Genomic DNA, 24,300 nt, shown 5'->3' with positions numbered 1-24,300 from the left:
AAAATAAATAAATTCTTATTCAAACACACAAATAAATAAGTACATATGTACATTTATTCTTAATACCCAACTCATTTAGGCCTAAAACGCAGGTAAAAAAAAACAAAAATAACATCATCAGTGCTTCAAATTAACAAGTAAATACAATGTTTATTCACAGTTAAAAAGAATGGTGCATAAATAATATAATTATTTATAAAACGTTCCTAAAACAAACAAGCAAACAAATAAACAAAAAGATCATATAAAATGAAAAAAATATATATTTTTGATTAAAAGTGTAGCTGAAAAGATAAAATGATTTAAATAACATCTTAGATAATAATTAAATTAAAAACGAAGAGATTCAGTTTGCTTTTAATATTTCCAAACTCTCACCCATCATCTGAGGACGATAATGAGGATGTTTATTATTTGAGCGTTTATCCAAGTTTCTTACATTTGGGTTTTATAGTCGCTGTAGCTGAGGAAATATTTTATAGGAACACCAGACAGAAATGCTGTACAGTGGTCCAAATTGTAAACGCTAGTTTTGATTACTGTCTCAGTTAAACACACTGGGATCTTGGTTAAACTAGAGGTGCTAATGATAATTATTTATCTTCTCTTATTATCACGTTGCACCCTTGCTATATTATTTCATTTTACCATGTTTGTTGTTGTTAAATTTTGGGATTTTAATTTGAAAGAATAAGATCTGTTTCCGGTCAGATCGTGTTCAAGCATTGCCGCTTCATGGCACCAAACAGAACCTTGAACGGACACTGGTACCGCCCTCTCAATTATTCTAGTAAACCCATTGGCTCTTCACTTCCTTAGTGTTAACAATGCGAGTTGCTGATTGGTTTTCACCGCACGTCAATCATCGCCAGGCTGTGGGCCAGGACTGTGGGGCAAAGCAGGCTAAAGGTAATCTAAGTTAATCAGTTTTCAAGGAAACCACCTTCTCACGCGAGGATTGGTTCATCTCACGCATCTCACGCATCTCACGCACCTCACGTAATGAGTGTTGAGTTAACGCTTTCAGCCAGAGGTCCTGTTTTAAAAGGAACCTCCTCTGGACACGAGCCAAGCTTCCTGTCCAACAGAAAAGCTTTGTTTTACTGCAGGTCTCCGGCGGAAAAACCCGCCACTCACAAGTCAAAGATCGTCTATCTGAAATGATGCACTACATTGTAGCAGGAAGGAAAATTAATCAAACTTCACTAAAATAATAACAATGACCATATGGATGTAATTAGAGATTATTAAGAAATGCAGCCTCGTTTTCTAGATATATTTCAGCGCAGTTACTGAACATGATGCTTACTAGAAACCAAAGTAGGATGGATGAAATAAGGAGGAGTGGAAACTCTTTCTTTGTGTAACCCAGCTTTGGTTCGAGAAAAAGGTTTTCTAATATTTTCAAGCTAATTGTAATAATTTCTCTATTTTCTTAAAAACTACCTTGAATTCGTGATTGTTTCCAGTAAATAAATGTGAGAACTTTGATGGAGCAGATATAAATTTCACGTTTTAGACAGAAATATCGATGCTAAACTGAAACAAGCTGGTTTGGCTTGATTTTACCGAGGTGAGAGGACATTTTAAAACTTTTTACTTAATATTACCTTATTAACAGCAATATTCCTGTTTAGTGATAAATGTGTCATAATGTTTTCACCGTTATTACAATCAAACAAAGCCAAAAATAACTGTGCTGAATGGTTATTAGTGTTCGCCAGTAGTTTTGCTAATAACTTGCTGACGTCATTGTGTCAATTTGTGTTCAGTTGGTTTTACAAGTTTTTATTTAATTAGGCTAATTATGCTTATTTACAACCAGACAATTATAGTTATTATCTTTGAGAATGTGTCAAAAAGAAAAAATGATGAATGTAAAACAGTAAAAATAAACATGGACGTATTAAAACGCATTAATTTAATAAATGTATAAAATAAAAAATGAATATATATGCCCGTGTCTTTCTGTTTGACAGCCTGAAACAGCTGATAATCTTTCTGGTTCTCCTGCAAGATGAACCGAGTCAGCTCCAAGCCGTTGTTCTTCCTCGGACTTCCTGATCTGAACCAGTTGGTCTGCATCACGCTGAGCCTGCAGGAGCATGAAGACCAGGAGCCCAGGACCAATCAGGTGAAGGCCTGCAGGTAACGAAGGACCTTTGACCTTTGGCAAAATGCTGCCTGTTTACACCTGAGCCGTTTAATGCTGAGTCTGTGTGATGAAATGGTTGCTGTGGAGGTAAACAGACATGGTTTGATGTTTCCACAGAGAGCTGCTGCTGCTGAACGCTGACATTCTGGCCTGTCCTTCTGTGGACTCCATCACTGACATCACAGCTGTAATGGCTGTAAGACACACACAACAACACATTAGTGGCCTTTTAACAATCCCTATGCAACATTATAGCAGAAAATGGATGGAAATCTTCAGTGTAGCTTCAGAATAATACAAGTTCAAACTGGGCTGCAGAGTCACATTTTAGGGTCAATAAAATGTTGTAACTAAATAAAGAATATAAGAGCAACTAAGTTTCATATGCATCCATATTTTTCTTTGTAGGAACTTCTGAGTTGTATTTTAATTGAAGGAAGTTAATCTATTATAAAATCAGGAGGATCGTATTCATTATTATCCCACTGTTACCATGTTAATGTGTTGCTCATTATCTGAACCAAGCAGAGCTAAAACAAAAAATAATAACTTCAATCTTTCTAAAAAGTTTTTCATTTACATTTTACACAATTAGTTGTAGAAGCTTTAATCCGTGAAACAGTTGATTTGTAACATCAGTCTCATTAACAGCAGCTAGAGTTTAGTTCCTGGCGGTTCATCAGCGAGACTCTTTCCTCTGGTTCCAGGATTTCCTGCACTGAAAAACACAACAATAACAATAAATATTATTATCATTCATATTTTAATAAATGCATCAAATGTGAAAATAAAATTGTCAGATAAACAAATAAATATAAATAACATTGTCAGTAACCATTAAAAATAATACGCTTAAATAAATGCATGAAATAAAAACAAAAATATATAAAATGTTTAATAAATTAAATCAATATTTTATAAACATACATTACAGTTAAATTCAATTGTTAGTTAATATAAAAAATAAAAACTTTGATCCTTATTATTATGTAAAAATACATTAAATAAAAGTATAAACCTAGAAATCACTGAAGAGCTCCTGCTGTTTTAAAGCTTTGGTCTGAGCAGAGCTGCTGGAGCATCAGGAAGCGTTCCTCCAGCAGACGTGTAGATTGAGACGTTGTGATGATGACGTGGATGAGTGGCGTGGAAACATTGCACGCACACATGCAGAGTCTGCACGCCACCTCGGTCTGCTCACACGCTACCTGCATCCACTCAGCAGCAGCAGCAGGAAGCGGAGGCTCTCCTCCTTCTCCTGCAGTAGATTCTAATCATTCCTGTTTGATGACGTTCCTCCTTCAGGGTGTCGGGTGACAGTTTACGGCTCACATCCATTTGAGCGAAAGTTTCTCCCAAAATCAGTTTGCAAACTTAGGGAGACGTTACAGTCAGCTTTGTGTCACACTTAATATTTCCATGTTTTCAATGAAGCTGAAACAGCTGATGACCTTCCTCTGATCCCATGAATGATAAAAACCTTGGAGTAATATTGGAAAAAGATCCTGATGGACACATTGACACGTTTAGACAAAGCAAAACTCAGTTTCTCTGCCATGGATTTGGAAAAATTCATGTAGAAACTTTCCTTTCCTCTTTTTTTACTTTGTTTCTTCAAAATAACGCCTGAAATCATGTGATGATGAAGTAAAATCACAAGTTAGAGGACAGAAACACCCTCCAAGATGCTTGGAGAGCATAAAGACGCTGTGGTTGAGCTTGACTTTAGGAGAAGGCAGAAGAAGTCGGGGGTTTTGTGTCCTTATCAGAGAAATGCAGTGAAAGGTCGACAGGGAAGTGGGAAGTGAGAGTCAAGAACAGAGGCCTTAGAAAAGCTGACTCAAGGATTTTAACAAAGGCAGGAGGTCAGGACTCCAGGAATGTTGATGATCCTGATGAAGGACACCAGCAATAGATGTTTGGTCTTTTCCTAAACGTGCTGCTGAAGTCCTGACCTCCTCTATGTTCACAGTGTCTGCTGGAAGAAGGTTAAAGGCATCATGTTTCTGTGAATAATGTAGTTTAGTTCTGCAGACGTCATTCAGCCTGAAACAGATTTAGTTTGCTTTTATTTACAGAAACTTTCTGGTTTTTTCCACACTGTTAACAGCTTTGATGCAATCAGGAAATACTTTGGAGCTGAATGTTGTTAAACTGCATCTTTATCTTCATCTTCATCTTTTATTTTCCCACAGGTCCAGTTTTTTCAGCGCGGCTTCCTGCAGGCCTTTGCTGTCAGAAACCGTCTGCAGGTGAGATGATTCGGTTAGTTTTACTGTGAGCAACCATCTTAGTTAACATATGTCATACTATACGTGTGTGTGTGTGTGTGTGTAGCTGGGATGTCCTCAGAGAGTCTTTCCAGGGGATCTCCAGTGCTGTCTTTCCTACTCTCTGATCAGCCGGCTGGCTCCCAGGTGGAATAAAGCAGGACTCTACCTCATCTCAGGTGCGCAGCAGAAGATGTTTCCAGATGAATGTTCAGTCTGACCAGGGTTCTCTCTCCTGATGTTCCAGATGTTTCTTTCCAACAAGCAGCGAGGACAAAACTGGTTATGAAAGACTGAGATGAAGCCAAACTTCAGCATTCCGTCTTTTATTCCCACATATTTACATTTAAATCAGTTTTACAGCTGGAAGAGCTTAGAGAATATTTCCACAGTTAAAATCTCATACTCGTATTAGTACTCGTCGTCTTCCGCTTCATCCGGTACCGGGTCATGGGGTCAGCAGACTCCGTAGAGACGCCCAGACGTCCCTCTCCCCAGTCACCTCCTCCAGCTCCTCCGGGGGGAACCCAAGGCGTTCCCAGACCGCCCGAGAGACGTATGCCTCTTTTCCACTGGCTCGATTTGACCCGACTCGACTCCACTCGGCTCGCTTCGTGAGCATTTCCACTACTGTTATATCAGTACCGGTACCTACTTTTTTGGTACCTCTTTCTTAGCAGGGCTAAGCGAGGCCGAGTCGGTACTGTACGTGACGTGAACAAACGGCTGTTCACTGATTGGCCGTGGGCGCGGCCAGCCGTAAGAGTCGACCAGCGTAAAAAAACAACCGCAATTTTCAAACATGCATTCAAGCGAGTGAGAGAAACATATGATGGAGTCCAGACAGTTATCCAGAAAAGTTACTCCTTGGAGCAACGACGAGGTGGAAGGTTTTCTGGTAATCATAGGAGACTGTAATATTCAGCGGCAGCTGGATGGGGCGACAAGGAAGGAAAAGGTGTTTACATCAAATGGCCAGCCAAGGTTTTTACCGCACATCGCGGCAGGGCTTCATTCGCGGTTATGCAGCACGACACATGATGCTTTAAAGCCAGACCTCCAGGAGGTGTTCCCTTCATCAGAGTGAGAGTCTATGGAAATGCAGCACAGAACGTGCAGAACTGTGCGGAGCTGTTCCGGAGTGGCCAAAGTGAGCCAGTGGAAAAGGGCCAATCGTCCCCCCAGCGTGTCCTGGGCCTCCTCCCAGTGGGACGTGGTTGGAACACCTCCTGAGGGAGGCGTCCAGGTTCAAAACGGTTGCCTCAGCTGACTCCTCTCGATGTGGAGGAGCAGCGGCTCTACTCTGAGCTCCTCCCAGATGGAAGCAGTTACAGTTAATATTAGTTCAAATATCACGAGAAGGGAATATGAAAAATGTTTATTGTATAAATAAAAAAACTATTATGAACTTTTTGAGGATGATACATCATCAAATTGAAAAATTGCATTTATTATATAAATGAATAAATAAATAACAAGCAGACCAATAAGAAAAAGAATATTATTAGAAATTAAATATAAAAAAATAAATAGAAATAATATCAAATAAATCTAAACGAATCTTTAACAACAACAATAAATAAATAAATTAGTTAATAATTTAGCATTTTTTTGTTTACTCCTTGTGCCACTGGTAGAGAGGTGGTCCCACAGTATGATTCTGCCACTACTGGTTTGAATCTCTCACCTAACTGCTCCATCTTTGTCTCGTCTGACCATAAAACGTTTCTCCAGAAGACATCAGGCTTCACCAGCCTGACAGCAGCCTTACAGGAGTAAAATTAATACAGAACTAACCGCTAAACGCAGCTCGACTGTTGTTAATGCAGAAAAGCTGCAACTTTGTGTGGATTAATAGATTCACATAAATAGATTCACATAAATAGATTCACATAAATAGATTAACATAAATAGATTCACATAAATAGATTCAAATAAATAGATTCACGTAAATAGATTCACATAAATAGATTCACATAAATAGATTCACATAAATAGATTCAGATAAATAGATTAACATAAATAGATTAACATAAATAGATTAACATAAATAGATTAACATAAATAGATTAACATAAATAGATTCACATAAATAGATTCAGATAAATAGATTCAGATAAATAGATTCATATGAATAGATTCACATAAATAGATTCACATAAATAGATTAACATAAATAGATTAACATAAATAGATTCACATAAATAGATTCAGATAAATAGATTCAGATGAATAGATTCAGATGAATAGATTCACATAAATAGATTAACATAAATAGATTAACATAAATAGATTCACATAAATAGATTAACATAAATAGATTCACATAAATAGATTCACATAAATAGATTCAGATAAATAGATTCAGATAAATAGATTCAGATGAATAGATTCACATAAATAGATTCACATAAATAGATTCAGATAAATAGATTCAGATGAATAGATTCACATAAATAGATTCACATAAATAGATTCACATAAATAGATTCAGATAAATAGATTCAGATAAATAGATTCAGATAAATAGATTCAGATAAATAGATTCAGATAAATAGATTCAGATGAATAGATTCAGATAAATAGATTCAGATGAATAGATTCAGATAAATAGATTCAGATGAATAGATTCAGATAAATAGATTCAGATGAATAGATTCAGATGAATAGATTCACATAAATAGATTCACATAAATAGATTCAGATAAATAGATTCACATAAATAGATTCACATAAATAGATTCACATAAATAGATTCAGATAAATAGATTCAGATAAATAGATTCAGATAAATAGATTCAGATAAATAGATTCAGATGAATAGATTCAGATAAATAGATTCAGATGAATAGATTCAGATGAATAGATTCAGATGAATAGATTCACATAAATAGATTCACATAAATAGATTCAGATGAATAGATTCATATGAATAGATTCACATAAATAGATTCACATAAATAGATTCAGATAAATAGATTCAGATGAATAGATTCAGATAAATAGATTCACATAAATAGATTCAGATGAATAGATTCACATAAATAGATTCACATAAATAGATTCACATAAATAGATTCAGATGAATAGATTCACATAAATAGATTCACATAAATAGATTCACATAAATAGATTCAGATAAATAGATTCAGATAAATAGATTCAGATAAATAGATTCAGATAAATAGATTCAGATGAATAGATTCAGATGAATAGATTCAGATGAATAGATTCAGATGAATAGATTCAGATGAATAGATTCAGATAAATAGATTCAGATGAATAGATTCAGATAAATAGATTCAGATGAATAGATTCAGATGAATAGATTCAGATAAATAGATTCACATAAATAGATTCAGATGAATAGATTCACATAAATAGATTCACATAAATAGATTCAGATAAATAGATTCAGATGAATAGATTCACATAAATAGATTCACATAAATAGATTCAGATAAATAGATTCAGATAAATAGATTCAGATAAATAGATTCAGATAAATAGATTCAGATACATAGATTCAGATGAATAGATTCAGATGAATAGATTCAGATGAATAGATTCAGATGAATAGATTCAGATGAATAGATTCAGATAAATAGATTCAGATGAATAGATTCAGATAAATAGATTCAGATGAATAGATTCAGATGAATAGATTCAGATAAATAGATTCAGATAAATAGATTCAGATAAATAGATTCAGATGAATAGATTCAGATGAATAGATTCAGATAAATAGATTCAGATAAATAGATTCAGATAAATAGATTCACATAAATAGATTCACATAAATAGATTCACATAAATAGATTCAGATAAATAGATTCAGATAAATAGATTCAGATGAATAGATTCACATAAATAGATTCACATAAATAGATTCAGATAAATAGATTCAGATGAATAGATTCACATAAATAGATTCACATAAATAGATTCACATAAATAGATTCAGATAAATAGATTCAGATAAATAGATTCAGATAAATAGATTCAGATAAATAGATTCAGATAAATAGATTCAGATGAATAGATTCAGATAAATAGATTCAGATGAATAGATTCAGATAAATAGATTCAGATGAATAGATTCAGATAAATAGATTCAGATGAATAGATTCAGATGAATAGATTCACATAAATAGATTCACATAAATAGATTCAGATAAATAGATTCAGATGAATAGATTCACATAAATAGATTCACATAAATAGATTCAGATAAATAGATTCAGATAAATAGATTCAGATAAATAGATTCAGATAAATAGATTCAGATACATAGATTCAGATGAATAGATTCAGATGAATAGATTCAGATGAATAGATTCAGATGAATAGATTCACATAAATAGATTCACATAAATAGATTCAGATGAATAGATTCAGATGAATAGATTCACATAAATAGATTCACATAAATAGATTCAGATAAATAGATTCAGATGAATAGATTCAGATAAATAGATTCAGATAAATAGATTCAGATGAATAGATTCACATAAATAGATTCACATAAATAGATTCAGATAAATAGATTCACATAAATAGATTCACATAAATAGATTCACATAAATAGATTCAGATAAATAGATTCAGATAAATAGATTCAGATGAATAGATTCACATAAATAGATTCACATAAATAGATTCAGATAAATAGATTCAGATGAATAGATTCACATAAATAGATTCACATAAATAGATTCACATAAATAGATTCAGATAAATAGATTCAGATAAATAGATTCAGATAAATAGATTCAGATAAATAGATTCAGATAAATAGATTCAGATGAATAGATTCAGATAAATAGATTCAGATGAATAGATTCAGATAAATAGATTCAGATGAATAGATTCAGATAAATAGATTCAGATGAATAGATTCAGATGAATAGATTCACATAAATAGATTCACATAAATAGATTCAGATAAATAGATTCAGATGAATAGATTCACATAAATAGATTCACATAAATAGATTCAGATAAATAGATTCAGATAAATAGATTCAGATAAATAGATTCAGATAAATAGATTCAGATAAATAGATTCAGATGAATAGATTCAGATGAATAGATTCAGATGAATAGATTCAGATGAATAGATTCACATAAATAGATTCACATAAATAGATTCAGATGAATAGATTCAGATGAATAGATTCACATAAATAGATTCACATAAATAGATTCAGATAAATAGATTCAGATGAATAGATTCAGATAAATAGATTCAGATAAATAGATTCAGATGAATAGATTCACATAAATAGATTCACATAAATAGATTCAGATAAATAGATTCAGATGAATAGATTCACATAAATAGATTCACATAAATAGATTCAGATAAATAGATTCACATAAATAGATTCAGATAAATAGATTCAGATAAATAGATTCAGATAAATAGATTCAGATGAATAGATTCAGATGAATAGATTCAGATGAATAGATTCAGATGAATAGATTCAGATGAATAGATTCAGATAAATAGATTCAGATGAATAGATTCAGATAAATAGATTCAGATGAATAGATTCAGATGAATAGATTCAGATAAATAGATTCAGATAAATAGATTCAGATGAATAGATTCACATAAATAGATTCACATAAATAGATTCAGATAAATAGATTCAGATGAATAGATTCACATAAATAGATTCACATAAATAGATTCAGATAAATAGATTCAGATAAATAGATTCAGATAAATAGATTCAGATAAATAGATTCAGATACATAGATTCAGATGAATAGATTCAGATGAATAGATTCAGATGAATAGATTCAGATGAATAGATTCAGATGAATAGATTCAGATAAATAGATTCAGATGAATAGATTCAGATAAATAGATTCAGATGAATAGATTCAGATGAATAGATTCAGATAAATAGATTCAGATAAATAGATTCAGATAAATAGATTCAGATGAATAGATTCAGATGAATAGATTCAGATAAATAGATTCAGATGAATAGATTCAGATGAATAGATTCAGATGAATAGATTCAGATAAATAGCATAACATGGATAGACTTACAGAGGAACCATGGCTCCTTCTAATGCCTGGATCGCTGCACTCAGGCAGCATGTTTGTAGTTTTTTGGGACCAAGGCTGCTGAGAGCCTCTGGATCAAAGTCTCATGTGAGCATTGCAACACTCGCTCTAGCCTTCACCTTCGACCTCACCAGATAAACGTCTCTGGAGCTCACTGTACGTTTCAGCTAAATGAGGTTCAAGCAGTTATACATTAGAGTACAGCACATGTTCTGGAGAACATCAGTATCTTCAGTCTGACACCAGGTGTTTATACCAGACATGTTCCATGAAACAGTAGGTGGACGTCAGCTGCTGCTGATCAGATTCTTTAACTGACCGCTGTTAGTGTGAGCTCTTCTATAAAAGCAGAACTGCTCTGGGACACGATGCCAAAGCAGAAAGACATCAGCAACAACATCTCAGACAGCTTCTAATCTTCCCAGGAATGGACATCGCAGCAGATTCTACCCATGGTCACAGCGTGAATCTCAGAGAAATGAGAAAACATCCAAGAGCTCCATCTAAGACTCTACACGCCTCAGGTAGAAGGTTAAAGGTCATGACCCTGAGCCAGAATAGCTGTTTGGAAGGGTTGAAGGAGAAAATCTCTTCTCTCTGAAACCAAGATGGCAGCAAGACTTGCTAGCAAAGCTGAAGGACAAGACTTCTGGGACAATGTCCTCTGGACAGATGATTAACCATGTTTGGAGGAAACCAACCTGCAGATCACCACAAACACCTCATATCCACTGTCAAGCACGGTGGTGGAGGCATCATGATTTGGGCTTGTTTTTAATCAGATTCACAACAGATAGGCTAGAAAACAAAGAATCAAGGTGTTGCAATGATTCAATAAAAGTACAGACCTCCGGTGCCTGGGCTCCTTGCAGCCGCTGAGTGGACCATGAACTTCTCTGTAGACCAAAGTATTCTAGAGACTAATGAGTGTCCATCTGTCCAACACCTGGAGCTTGATCCAAACTGGGTCATCAGCAGGATCCCGAACACAGCAGAGCTGAAAAGAAAAAAAAAATCAAGGCACTGCAGTGGTCTAGTCAAAGTCTAAACCTGATTGAAATGGTGTAGTGGGACCTTCAGAACAGGAGCTAATGTCTGCAGAACTTGAGTGTTTTGAGTGCAGATTTACAGCACAAACTAATTTAATGAAATCAGTGAAGCTCAGCACCATGTTTCTAGAACCTAACAGAACCTCACAAATACCTCATAGTCACTGTACTGCACGGTGGAGGTGTGATAGCTGCAGGCACTGACTGGACCATGACCTCCTGCTGTGAGGTTTGGTTCTGCTGGCTGTTGGGTCATGAAAGGCATTTTTACATTCTGCTCCTGCTGTTTGTCAGATAAATATAATGTTCATCTGTTGTTGGACCGACCTAATTTGAACAGAACTTTATCATGTATGAATCTATAATTGAGACGCTGCCTGGCTGTGTTTGTAGGAGACGACTTCCTGACTGAGAGAGGCCGACTGAGTGCAGTCAGTAAGTCCTGCTGTCATCGTCTCTCCTCCATGTTGCTGAAATCATTTTCAGGTGACCCTGAGTAGACTGAAGGTTTCTGTTCCGGTTTGTGTTTCAGGCATGGAGCTGAGCACCAGCGAGGGCCGACTGTGCATCAGCATCGAAGCAAATGCCGTGCGCCTGCCTCCACCCACAGTAAGAGACCCACTCCACCCCTGAGGGTGGAGCAGAATAAATCGGCTCTGAGGGGGAGATGGTGTGAACCAGGAAGTCCGTTTGTGTGTTTTTCTCAGCTGGAAGACTTTGAGCTGCCAGCGCTGGTAATCAGGAGGTTCTGCAGCGACTCTGACTCCATCCTCCACCCTTCCTCTACTGGTGGGCCCATCTGGTGTCACGTCCTGCCCAGGTGAGACAGCTCCACCTGCTGGACACATGTTCAGTGCAGTTTTAGACACACGAGTCCCCCTCTTTAATAAAAAGGCCATAATTGTAATAAAATGGACTGTTGACGTACATCAAGGCTTTTACAACAACCAACCAGCCTGAGAAATATTAAATAAATCAAAATTTATAAGACAGTTCTGTCCTCTTCCGAGCAGTTCCTCCTCGTTACCATGGAAACCTTTATTTTGCTGTCTTTTTGGAGCTGACCATCTCCTCTTCTATCAGAAACTATCTTCCTGGTTGAACTGGTTAAATCTGCAGGTGGTATGCATCATTTTGGCTCAACTTTATACAGTCCCCTCCCTCCGGGACATGCCCAGAAAAACCTCCAACACGATTCCTGCTGACCAGCAATGCTGAGGAGCTGAGGCTCTTCTAGGAGCTCCTCACCTTCTCTGGATGGCAGAGTCAAGCCACAGCGTGGAGGAAGCTCATTTCAGCAGCTTGTATCATGATCTGTGTCTCATGACCACAGGTGAGACCTGGGACGCTTAGAGCCTTTCAGCTCTTTCTCCAACACACCAGACTGGAGCAACGTCCTAAAGAACCCGTGATCCATCCTGCATCATCCGGTCATCGTTCCTGAACAACAGACTGATCCCCGACCCGGAGGGAGCGGTCCACCTGAGAGCCAGAGCCTCAGGTTCACAGGAGCTCCATCTCAGTCCAGCGTCTTCACACTCAGCTGTGAGATGAATGTCATGGCTTTTATCAACGGGTCTCAGCCTGCCCTCTTCTCCATGACGCCCTTAGATCCAGTCCAAGGAAACCACAAACAGGACCAGAGATGAATGGCAGCCCTGATGGACTTCAAACCATCAGAAATGATCTCAGCTCACAGGATCACTGGTATGTTCAGCTGACCTTCAGTTCAGGGTGGGATCTTCAGAGTACAGATCAAGACCACGACAGCGTCTCCTCACATCTACTCTGTTGCATCTTTGTCTCAGCAGAACCGATCTTTATGGACCTAAACAGGGACTGACTGATCTAAAGTTTGGAAGCATTAGAAGAATTTGGATGCTGGTGTCTGAGCAGCTAAATGGACTCACTTAAATAGACGGAAATGAATAAAAGCACATAGATTGTAGCCATTTGAAGTAAATATAAAGTCTTTAGAAACATATCTATGTGCTCTAGCTCTGGTTTATGGGATCTGTCTGTGTAATACTGACTGTGACCAGCAGGTGGCGCTGCAGCTCCGTTTACAGACTCCTGAAGTTGGTTTTTATTCTCTGCAGCATGAAAAAGGGTCAGATCATCACCATCAGCCGCCAGCTTCCCACAGACGGACCCTTCAGAACTTACAGAGACCTACAGAACCACTGGAACCGCCTGGTAACACCGACCCGTCCTAAGCCTGAGAATGTATAGCTAAGCACTCATTTAGCTTTAGGAATTTTCCATATTTGGACTTAGAAGTCAAGTCTTTTCCATCATCTTTGCTCCACTGTTGAAGAAAGTTCTGCTGGTACATCCTGACTGGTTTAAAATGGGAATGCTGGTTGTTTCTATGTTTCCCAGTATGGTTACAGGCTTCCTGATCTGGGACAGGAGGAGGTGGTGTACTGCAGCGTCTACTTCAGACCCGTGGGAGAGAGACTCTTCACGTATCCTTTTAACACTGAATTCACAGTCCAGCAGCTGCTCAGAACCACATGACCCAGAAACAGTGTTCAGCATCCAGCTGATTTATGACTAAATATTACGGTTTACGGCACATTAATAACCAGTAGCTCAGTTATTCCAGCCAGGATTCATCCTTTCACTTCCATATGAACAGTTACCCTCTGAGCTGCATCCGCCTGCAGCCCGTGCAGCGCTGTCCCCGGGGTGACCTGCAGGGGGCGCTGGGCTGCTTCCTGTCTGACATCAGAGACAGGCTGCAGAGTGTGTGCGGCTTCCCGGCCCGTCTGACCAGTAAACCCAGTTACCGCACGGTCCAGCTGAGCTCAGCTGCTTCTCTGCAGGTAAAAAGACTCACCTGAGGCTGTCTGCTTCGGTTTCTGTGCAGCTGAAGGGAAATCTTCATATTTATTAGTCAAGAAATGAATCAGAAGCTGTTTTTAAAGGGAAGAGACAAACTCTTAAATCAAACATTTCTTATTTCTCTATTAGATCAATTTCTCAGATAAATTCTTGTCTTGCTTCTCTTTGAATGAAGAAACTAACTTAAATCTCAGTTTTTAACCACTAAGTTAAAGGTTATGATGGTTAATTAAAGTTGAGGAAACAATTAAAATATGAAATCACAAAATTAGAATTAATAATTAGATTTTTTTTTGTCTAACTTTATCTAAGTTGTATTTCTGCATTTATTTATTTTGAATGAATGAATTCACTATTTGTTTCTGTATTATTTTGTCCTTGATTTAATTTTCATGTCTTTAATTTATTTATTATAATAAAATATGATTTATTTATGTTTTAATTATGTGTACATATGGTGGTTTCCACAAATACAGTAAAAACAATGACTGATGACAATTTAACCTAAAATAAAAAATGTATAAATGAATAACATTCTAGGATCAAAATAATTAAAAATCTTTACAAAATAACAAGAGCCTAAAGAAGATGAATAAGAAAAGATAAATATAAACGACTCGACCGTCTATCGTACACATACATTCTCCCTCTCTGGTTGCCTGCGTGTTACCGGAGCAACTGTTGCTTTACTGCCACCTTGTGGAAGAACCAACATCTTACATGGAAGAACAAAAACGGGAGAAAATATTTGGAATTAATTTACGAGTTTTGTTCTTAAATGTTGATTTCCTGAGATGTAAATAAACAGGTCATCTCTCAGCCTATCAGGAACTCTGCTCTAACATCATTCCCTCTCGCCCTCACTGGGAAGCTCAGAGCTGGAGGAAAACCTATTATTCCAGCTCTTCTGACCCAGCAGAACCTGTAGATTAATCTGGGTTTACAACCTCAGAGCTGCTCCTTATGAATTTATGTTCCTGACGCTGATGTCAGGAGAGAGGAGGACTAACGGTGTTCAGAGGCCACTTTAGATGTAAACGGTGTGAAATCTGCTCCTCATGAGGTTTGGTTTGGAGAAGTGGTTTTGTTGGAAACTGCAGACCCAAAAACTGATTTTAATGCAGAACAACCCGAGCAAACAGGTTGAATCACTTCTTTAGAGTAAACGTGTCTCTCTTGCCTAGCAGGTGTAAAACAGCTGAAAACCTCCCCTGCAGTCTGCAGGTTTAACATGAAAGCACGGAAATTAAAGCTATTCTTCATCTTGAGAGTTTTCTGCTGGGTAAAAGGAAGAAGAAGGTCTTTTGTTATTCACAGCGAGGAGCTGAAGTGCAGAAACTCTGCAGAGATGAGTTCAGTTCCCACAGACTGAATCTAAAATATTTATGCTATTCAGCTGAACCCATTTCCTTCCATGTGACCTCAAAGACGTTTTATTTTCCAGCTTCAAAGGTGAACATTTCTGCTGATTTTCTGACTGAAGCTGATTTCTCTTCTGTGGACAGAAATTATTTCACACTTCATGAAATCCGTCAGAATCATTCAAACTTGAATATTGTGGCTAATCGGTTTTTAATCAGATTATTGCAACTTTTCTGTCAGGCTGTTAAATTTCTGCTACAGTTTCTTTCACCCGTAGCCGCTTTTAAACGTCCACGCCTTTCTGTTTCAGACCGACAGATGTTTCACGTTCCCCTCGGCTCTAATCTTTAACCCACTTGATCCGAGTCGGCAGCAGATGTTTTCCCACCATCCACTGGAAACATTCACACTATAGTAGAACATTTTTACACCTTCATAAAGGCCTTCAAATAAATTCATCTTAAAAATCCAACCTGAAATCACTGGTACCACAAATATCAACAGTAGAATAAATGTACCTGAAGCATTTTTTATATTCTTTAAACTGATCATTTTCTTTTGTTTCTTAATTGATCAGAGTGTCCAGGAACTATTCATCAGTAATCTCTGTCTTACTGGTGTACTAGGGTGTAAATATGGGCTCCTTTCTCTCAGCTGCTCTTCAAAATGGGAAAGATAAGTGAACATGCCATTCAAAAAGGCAGATATGTGTTGATCTTCATGCCCCTGGAACGTACCTGCTGGCCTAAACCTCCTCAAACCTACAGTCAGAGCAATGATTAAAACAGCAACAAAGGCTGGATTAAGACCTGAGTTCATTGTACCTTCAGGCTCAGTTAGCAGGATCTATAAGGAAGGTAAAACATCTCCAAACCTCACCTAACCCTGACACTGCAGCCAAGAGCGGGAACCTGGTGCGTCCACTTTTCCATAACGACCATTAGAACCTATCTACAGGTCAGCTGGCTGACAGAAGTTAAGGACAATAATCACAAGCACATCAAGATGACCCTTCGAACCCTAACTGGGCCCTAACTGGGCCCTGACATCCAGGACTTGAAGGAAGCGCAGCTCAGTCCACTGAAGGAGAACAGCAGCTGGAGTTTCCTAGAAACTAAGAAGGATCATTTCCATCTTTCCAACATCTGCTCTGCTGTCCTGACTCCTCTATCCAGGTGGTTCTTCTGCAGGTCACACCTTCAGACATCTGACCAGAACAACTCACAAGGCGTCATTAGGGACGTGTCTGGATCGCCAAGCCTTTTGGATGAGAGGTGAAAGGTCTTCATGAAGTAAGAGAAGTCCAGTTGGCTTCTAGTTCTAATGTAGGATGATCATGTTTTTATGTATATTTTAAAATGAAACATTAACAGTTAATAATACAGCAGAGTTACCATGGAGACCGTTGCTTGAAGTGTGGCCATAGCAACTGCTCTCACCCTCCACATGTGTACCTTCCTGGTAGTACATGATGGTAAACTGCTGGTTCTGGAAATGTGAGCTTCGGTCCAATTGGACTAATGTTGAGTTTGTCAGCAACAAACACTAGAGATGGATCTGTTGAAAGACAAATGATGAATATGTGGACAGCACCTCCTGACCACAACTAAGTCTGCTACAGAACCTTTAATACTTTGGTTGTGTTTGTCCTCCAAAAGCCCGGAGAACCTTGTTAGAGTTCATGGCATCATGAACTCTGTCAGGACATTTAAATAACAATCAGGTGGTTTCTGCCAGCGATCTGAAAACTGCTCATCATTGGGTCTTCCAGTGTGATACTGATCCAAAACATCTGGCCACATCAGCACCTTCTTCCATTCAATCTCAGTCACTGGACCTAAATCCTGTAGAAAAATTGTGGGCTCAGCTGAAGAGAGGAGAACATCTGAGGAACCAGGACTCTGGAGGATCTAAGCAGATTGTTCAAAGACCTATCTGTGTTCTCCATCCTGGTGAGAAGTTACTGGAGAAGACAATCAGTAACATCTCCAGTAACATCTCACCAGGATGTTACTGGAGAAGTTACTGGAGAAGACAATCAGTAACATCTCCAGTAACATCTCACCAGGATGTTACTGGAGAAGTTACTGGAGAAGACAATCAGTAACATCTCCAGTAACATCTCACCAGGATGTTACTGGAGAAGACAATCAGTAACATCTCCAGTAACATCTCCAGTAACATCTCACCAGGATGTTACTGGAGAAGTTACTGGAGAAGACAATCAGTAACATCTCCAGTAACATCTCACCAGGATGTTACTGGAGAAGTTACTGGAGAAGACAATCAGTAACATCTCCAGTAACATCTCACCAGGATGTTACTGGAGAAGACAATCAGTAACATCTCCAGTAACATCTCCAGTAACATCTCACCAGGATGTTACTGGAGAAGTTACTGGAGAAGACAATCAGTAACATCTCCAGTAACATCTCACCAGGATGTTACTGGAGAAGTTACTGGAGAAGACAATCAGTAACATCTCCAGTAACATCTCACCAGGATGTTACTGGAGAAGTTACTGGAGAAGACAATCAGTAACATCTCCAGTAACATCTCACCGGGATGTTACTGGAGAAGTTACTGGAGAAGACAATCAGTAACATCTCACCAGGATGTTACTGGAGAAGTTACTGGAGAAGACAATCAGTAACATCTCCAGTAACATCTCACCAGGATGTTACTGGAGAAGTTACTGGAGAAGACAATCAGTAACATCTCCAGTAACATCTCACCAGGATGTTACTGGAGAAGTTACTGGAGAAGACAATCAGTAACATCTCCAGTAACATCTCACCAGGATGTTACTGGAGAAGTTACTGGAGAAGACAATCAGTAACATCTCACCAGGATGTTACTGGAGATGTTACTGGAGAAGACAATCAGTAACATCTCCAGTAACATCTCACCAGGATGTTACTGGAGAAGTTACTGGAGAAGACAATCAGTAACATCTCCAGTAACATCTCACCAGGATGTTACTGGAGAAGTTACTGGAGAAGACAATCAGTAACATCTCCAGTAACATCTCACCAGGATGTTACTGGAGAAGTTACTGGAGAAGACAATCAGTAACATCTCCAGTAACATCTCACCAGGATGTTACTGGAGAAGTTACTGGAGAAGACAATCAGTAACTTCTTCAGTAACATCTCACCAAGATGTTACTGGAGAAGTTACTGGAGAAGACAATCAGTAACATCTCCAGTAACATCTCACCAGGATGTTACTGGAGAAGTTACTGGAGAAGACAATCAGTAACATCTCCAGTAACATCTCACCAGGATGTTACTGGAGAGTTACTGGAGAAGACAATCAGTAACATCTCCAGTAACATCTCACCAGGATGTTACTGGAGAGGTTACTGGAGAAGACAATCAGTAACATCTCCAGTAACATCTCACCAGGATGTTACTGGAGAGGTTACTGGAGAAGACAATCAGTAACATCTCCAGTAACATCTCACCAGGATGTTACTGGAGAAGTTACTGGAGAAGACAATCAGTAACATCTCCAGTAACATCTCACCAGGATGTTACTGGAGAAGTTACTGGAGAAGACAATCAGTAACATCTCCAGTAACATCTCACCAGGATGTTACTGGAGAAGTTACTGGAGAAGACAATCAGTAACATCTCCAGTAACATCTCACCAAGATGTTACTGGAGAAGTTACTGGAGAAGACAATCAGATAAGAGGGTTGTCTGCAGGTACATTTAAGACAGAAATTTGATCAGTAGATGTCGGTGTTTTTAGACGCCTAGATCCTGCTCTGGAGTTTTTCTCCATGACGTTTTATCATGAAGGTTCTCTCACATTAAGGTCAGAGTTCACAGGGAGGCATTTAAAAAGTCTCCTTTCCTTCATCAGGTGCTGAGTAGGGACCAGATCAACCTGACCCACTCCATCTCCACCAGGCCCATCCTCACTCAGCTCCCAGCACCTCCTCTTTCCCAGCCTCTGAGCTCCTTCTCCTCCAGACTGGAGCCGCCTTGGATCCCCCTCTCCCAGCAGGGCGGCGCTGAGGAGCTTCTGGGGAAAAAATCTTGGAACACAGTGACACAAAGTAGGGAGGACTGGTCTTCATCGTCCCACTCCTCCAACAGTCAGAACCTCTACCAGTTAGATCATTCCCGATCCGGTTCCTCTTTTTATCAACATTTCCAGCCAGCTTCTTCCCTCCCAGTCCCTCCTCCTCACGCCCTGCCGAGTCCAGTCCCAGTGTCTCCTAAACTGGTTCCCATCTTCAGGAACAAGGCGCCATCTCATCGCATCAACGTTGCGCTGCTGCGAGCCCAGAAGCAGGAGCAGCTGAGGGGAAAGAGAGACGATAAACCCAGAATCACTCTTCCTGTTACTGCTGGGTCGAAAACTGCAGTCCCAGCAGCATCTTCTTCTTTCTCTGCTGTGTCCCTCCCTCTTCCTCCTCGAATTGTCCCTCGTTTCAACCATCGTCCTAAAAACCTGAGTAGCAGCATTTCTCAGCCGTCAGGTCGGCCCAAGGTCAACCATATCTCCAGCCTGAGTCCGATCTCCAGAGTGAAACCAGTGGTCATCATCCCTTCCAAATCTAAAACCAGGTTCAGCAAGACGCCTGAGAAGGTTGGCCCTGAACGCAACGCTGAGCCCTGGAAGACGCCGGACCGGACGGCGGGATCTGAAAGCATCGTTCCTAAATCCATCATGAAAACCAGCAAGGAAGCGGAAACAAACCGACCTCCTCTGACGTTTGGGACCATCTCCACCAAGGATACCTCCATCAGCAGAAAGAACGTAAGTCCACATAGTCTGAAGTAGTGACAGAACGCGGTTCTGGTTCGACCCATCTGGCTGTAATTTAATGGCATTAATCTGTTAGAACCTGAGCAGTTTTCTCTGAAGTCCAGAGATAATTGTGACCTGATCGGTATAAAATACACTCCACACTCCCGGGTTTTCCTTCCTGCTCTCTGGTTCTGTTCCCATGTAGAAGGTCGTCTTTGAGCTGAAAGAAGAAAAGCCCCAGAAACCCAAGGCTTCAGTACAAGATGTGGAGAAAATGGCCAGAAGCAACCAGGTGAGGAAACCAACTGGACCTCCTTCTGTAAAAGAACAAGCAGGATTCAGTGTCTGAGTGATGCTTAAAAGTGCAGCTCAGGTGAATCTGAGCTTCGTTAGTCTTGGTGTTGAGCTGTTGGTCAGACGTTCGGCCCGACCCAGAGATGTGGTTCAGAGGAGTTTCTATGTGATTTTTACAGAACCATCAGGAGAACTGCAGATGCTGCTGACAGCCTGTGTGACAAGGCTGCTTTATTTAGCATATTCCTGATGGATTTCAGTACTTTTATGTCAACCAGGTGCGTTCATGAACGAATGAAGACGTTGATCATCTTCATCTGTCCCTGCTATGAATAAAACCGTTTCTGATTTTTGTTTCTTATGATGAAATGGTCATAATGTCTGAGATAACCGACCCCAGGTCCACGACTGGGCATTTCATCAGAGCTCCACTGGTTAAACATGATCATTTTCAGTGGACCTCTAGATGAGCTCAGCTTCATGGAGACGAGCAGCTGCTTCCGAGCCTCACCACCAGGTTCTGGAGGCTGTGGTTTAAAGCACGCTGCAGGGGACACACGTTCTCTGGAGAACAATCATGCCTCTCTGTCTGGGAACCACATGGATGGGTCTGGGTCTGGTGGTTGCCTGGGGAACAGCAGGTTCCTAACTGCTCTGTTTCAGGTGTAAGGTTTGGTGGTGGGAGTATTATGTTGTGGGTCTTTTTGTCTGGAGTTGGACTCTTAATGCTGCAGCAGCTTCCCAGCTTGGTGGGACCGTTTGAGAACGGTCCATTCCTGGTCCAACAGGAGTGGAGACTTGTGAACAAAACATTTTCCAAAGTCTGTGGTTTTGTTAACCCAAACCCAAACTAAGTGCACCCTGAGCAGATCTTTCACTGTCATCCGTGAAGAGTTTGTGCTTCGCAGCAGCCGGACCACAGGAATTACTTTATGGAGAACATGGAGCAGGAGCTGATGGTGTCCCCTTCATGCTGCACTTTAGCTCGTTCACACGACTGCACACATTAGGGTGATGGATTATAGTGTGTTAGTGTGATGAATAGCAAACACAGAAGCTCACTTTGTTCCGTGAACATGTTGTTGGAGGCGGAGGGAGACTGTTAAAGTGATGAATGATCCGGAGGAGGCGACGGCGCGCTGTAGGCCCGGCAGATTAATAACAACATTCATCAGTTTTACGGTTCGGACCGGCCTGCTCTCCACAACAATGAGTCAGAAACATTTTCTGTTTTACTTGGCGTTACAGCTCAGGGAATGTTCTTCTGCAGGCTTTGTTTTCACACCTAAATTTATGGCATGAAGGTGACTTTTTCTCTTCATTTAGATCCATTTTCCTCTGCTGTAACGTGCTGCTAAATCTGATGTCAGCAGTTCATGGGATCAGTGAATGATGAAGCTTCTGGGAAATAGTTTCCCTCTAGAGTTAAACTACCCAAGCTGAAACCAGCTGATGTCTTCCCTCCTTCTCTTCCTGTCCAGTTGTCCAAGCTGACCTCCACGACTCTGCTGCTGTGGCTCAAACAGAGAGGAGTTCAGGTCGCTGCCAAACACAGGAAGGAGGAGCTGATGGTGAAGGTCATGAGCTGCCTGGCTGAAGCTTGAAGCACACACAGCTTCTCATTGGAGGACTGATGGGAGATCTGCCGTCTGATTGGACCGACTCACTCATTCAGGCTCAGTTATCAGCCAACCAGCAAACAGAGACCTCCTCTGTAGTTCTCAACCATCTGGTCCAGTTCAGCCTTTTCTGTCCTCGCTGTGTTAGTTTGAAATATTTAGGTTTAATATTTTTGTTTTAGAGCTGGAGTTTCATTTGTTCTAAGATTTAAAGTTTGATGGTTTTCAGCCATAAAAACGTTTAGTTGTTAAAAGTTAGTTTTTTTTAAAGCTAATCGTTCTTTGAAAGCTTGTTTTTCATGTATGTTGCTTTAATAGAACATAAAGGTTGCTTTTCACACCAAAACAGTTACTTTTACTTGCAGGTTTCTTTTTAAAAACACACTCTAACTAACAGGGAACTTGAAATAAACTTACATGGAGCTTTTTCAAATCTGTTTAAAACTTAAAAATGAATGGAGCTCACAGATTATTCCCATGAAACGTACAGCTTATTTCACAGAACATGCAGGTTAATTTTCTGAATATACAAGCAGTTCTGGGTAAGTTACAGTCAGTAACCTGTAACTGCAGTAAAAGCACCTTTTAAGTTAGTGTGTATCTTTTAAAAAAAGTAAGCTGTAAGTTCTAGAAAGCAGCGTATAAATTCAGGTAAAGTAAAGGTTATATTTGGGTAGATTCTGTATTTATTGCATGTTTAAACTGTCCTGTCCAACTTTATGGATCAGAACAAATTAAATGACTCGGACCTGTCTTTGTGATGTTATTTCTTCTTTTAAAGATTTCTCCTGGTACACTTCAAAACTTTCATCAAACCAGATTTTAGTTTAATCCCAGAAACTAGTTTACTTCTTCATCTCAATAATATTTTGGGAACATTGTGTATCGGAGCGTCACGTTATGTTGATGATTAAAGACGGGTCTGTTGGAGATTTGAGAAGATTTCACGATAGATGGAGGGTTTCCAGCTCTGATCTGTTACCTCAGAAAGAGGTCCAGTTGGTTCCGTTGTTGGGTTCGAGAAGCAGAGATGTTCATATGGAGGGTAGATCTTTTTTACCAGCAATGTTAGAAAAACCAACTTCTTTCTTCTGTTTTCGTCTTATTTCAGGTCCACTTCAAACAGATTACCTCAGGTCCAACAGTTTAAACGCTCAGATCTAAACATTTCAGCCGTATTAAAGAGAACTGTATCAAAGCAAAGGAAGTTAAACTTTAATTCAGATTAGAAGCATCTGTGTTTTCACTCGTCTGAACCTGGGAGCAACGCTGACCCAAACTGGAATGTCTTTAAAAACACACAGAGGCAGCAGGATGAGCGATGATGACTGGAGCGAAATATTTACACTGTAAACATTTAAATCTCCACAAGATGAAAACAGACGTGAAATCTGCTCCCATTTAACCGATAACAGATGTGTGATGTTTCCGAGTCTTAATGTTTAAAATACATCTGGATGTAGGAGGGTTCTGGTAGGATCTGGTGTCAGATGGTTGGATCTGGTGTCAGATGGTTGGATCTGGTGTCAGATGGTTGGATCTGGTGTCTGATGGTTGGATCTGGTGTCTGATGGTTGGATCTGGTGTCAGATGGTTGGATCTGGTGTCAGATGGTTGGATCTGGTGTCTGATGGTTGGATCTGGTGTCAGATGGTTGGATCTGGTGTCTGATGGTTGGATCTGGTGTCAGATGGTTGGATCTGGTGTCAGATGGTTGGATCTGGTGTCTGATGGTTGGATCTGGTGTCAGATGGTTGGATCTGGTGTCAGATGGTTGGATCTGGTGTCAGATGGTTGGATCTGGTGTCTGATGGTTGGATCTGGTGTCAGATGGTTGGATCTGGTGTCAGATGGTTGG

The 24,300-nt window shown here is 39.3% G+C and overlaps 1 protein-coding gene and 1 long non-coding RNA gene across 6 annotated transcripts; one reads left to right on the top strand and one right to left on the bottom strand.

Moving 5' to 3' along the window:
• The first annotated feature begins 281 nt into the window (after positions 1-281).
• Positions 282-23,196, top strand: LOC124858261 (uncharacterized protein C18orf63-like). 4 transcript variants are annotated; one of them, XM_047350213.1, is made up of 14 exons: positions 282-909; positions 2,018-2,134; positions 2,273-2,351; positions 4,351-4,407; positions 4,493-4,604; positions 11,950-11,991; positions 12,089-12,165; positions 12,264-12,376; positions 13,656-13,752; positions 13,939-14,024; positions 14,198-14,384; positions 19,636-20,538; positions 20,735-20,821; positions 22,305-23,196. In XM_047350213.1, the coding sequence occupies exons 2-14, from the start codon at positions 2,106-2,108 to the stop codon at positions 22,425-22,427; spliced, it is 1,992 nt and encodes a 663-aa protein (XP_047206169.1). In that variant the 5' UTR covers positions 282-909; positions 2,018-2,105; the 3' UTR covers positions 22,428-23,196. The 4 variants fall into 4 exon arrangements, with proteins under 4 accessions (XP_047206169.1, XP_047206165.1, XP_047206168.1 ...); XM_047350209.1 differs by having other exon boundaries at positions 2,018-2,148; XM_047350212.1 differs by lacking the exon at positions 282-909 and adding an exon at positions 967-1,573.
• On the bottom strand, positions 2,010-4,416 carry LOC124858263. Of its 2 annotated transcripts, XR_007035785.1 has the most exons (4): positions 4,288-4,416; positions 3,174-4,201; positions 2,736-2,873; positions 2,098-2,349 (listed from the first exon to the last, which is right to left on the bottom strand). It is a non-coding gene; the product is annotated as an uncharacterized LOC124858263 (long non-coding RNA). The 2 variants fall into 2 exon arrangements; XR_007035784.1 differs by having other exon boundaries at positions 2,010-2,349; positions 3,174-4,342.
• Positions 23,197-24,300: the final 1,104 nt, after the last annotated feature.

Source organism: Girardinichthys multiradiatus, chromosome 21, assembly GCF_021462225.1.
Source record: "Girardinichthys multiradiatus isolate DD_20200921_A chromosome 21, DD_fGirMul_XY1, whole genome shotgun sequence".
NCBI lineage: Eukaryota > Metazoa > Chordata > Actinopteri > Cyprinodontiformes > Goodeidae > Girardinichthys > Girardinichthys multiradiatus.
This window is presented reverse-complemented; position numbering and strand designations above follow the sequence as displayed.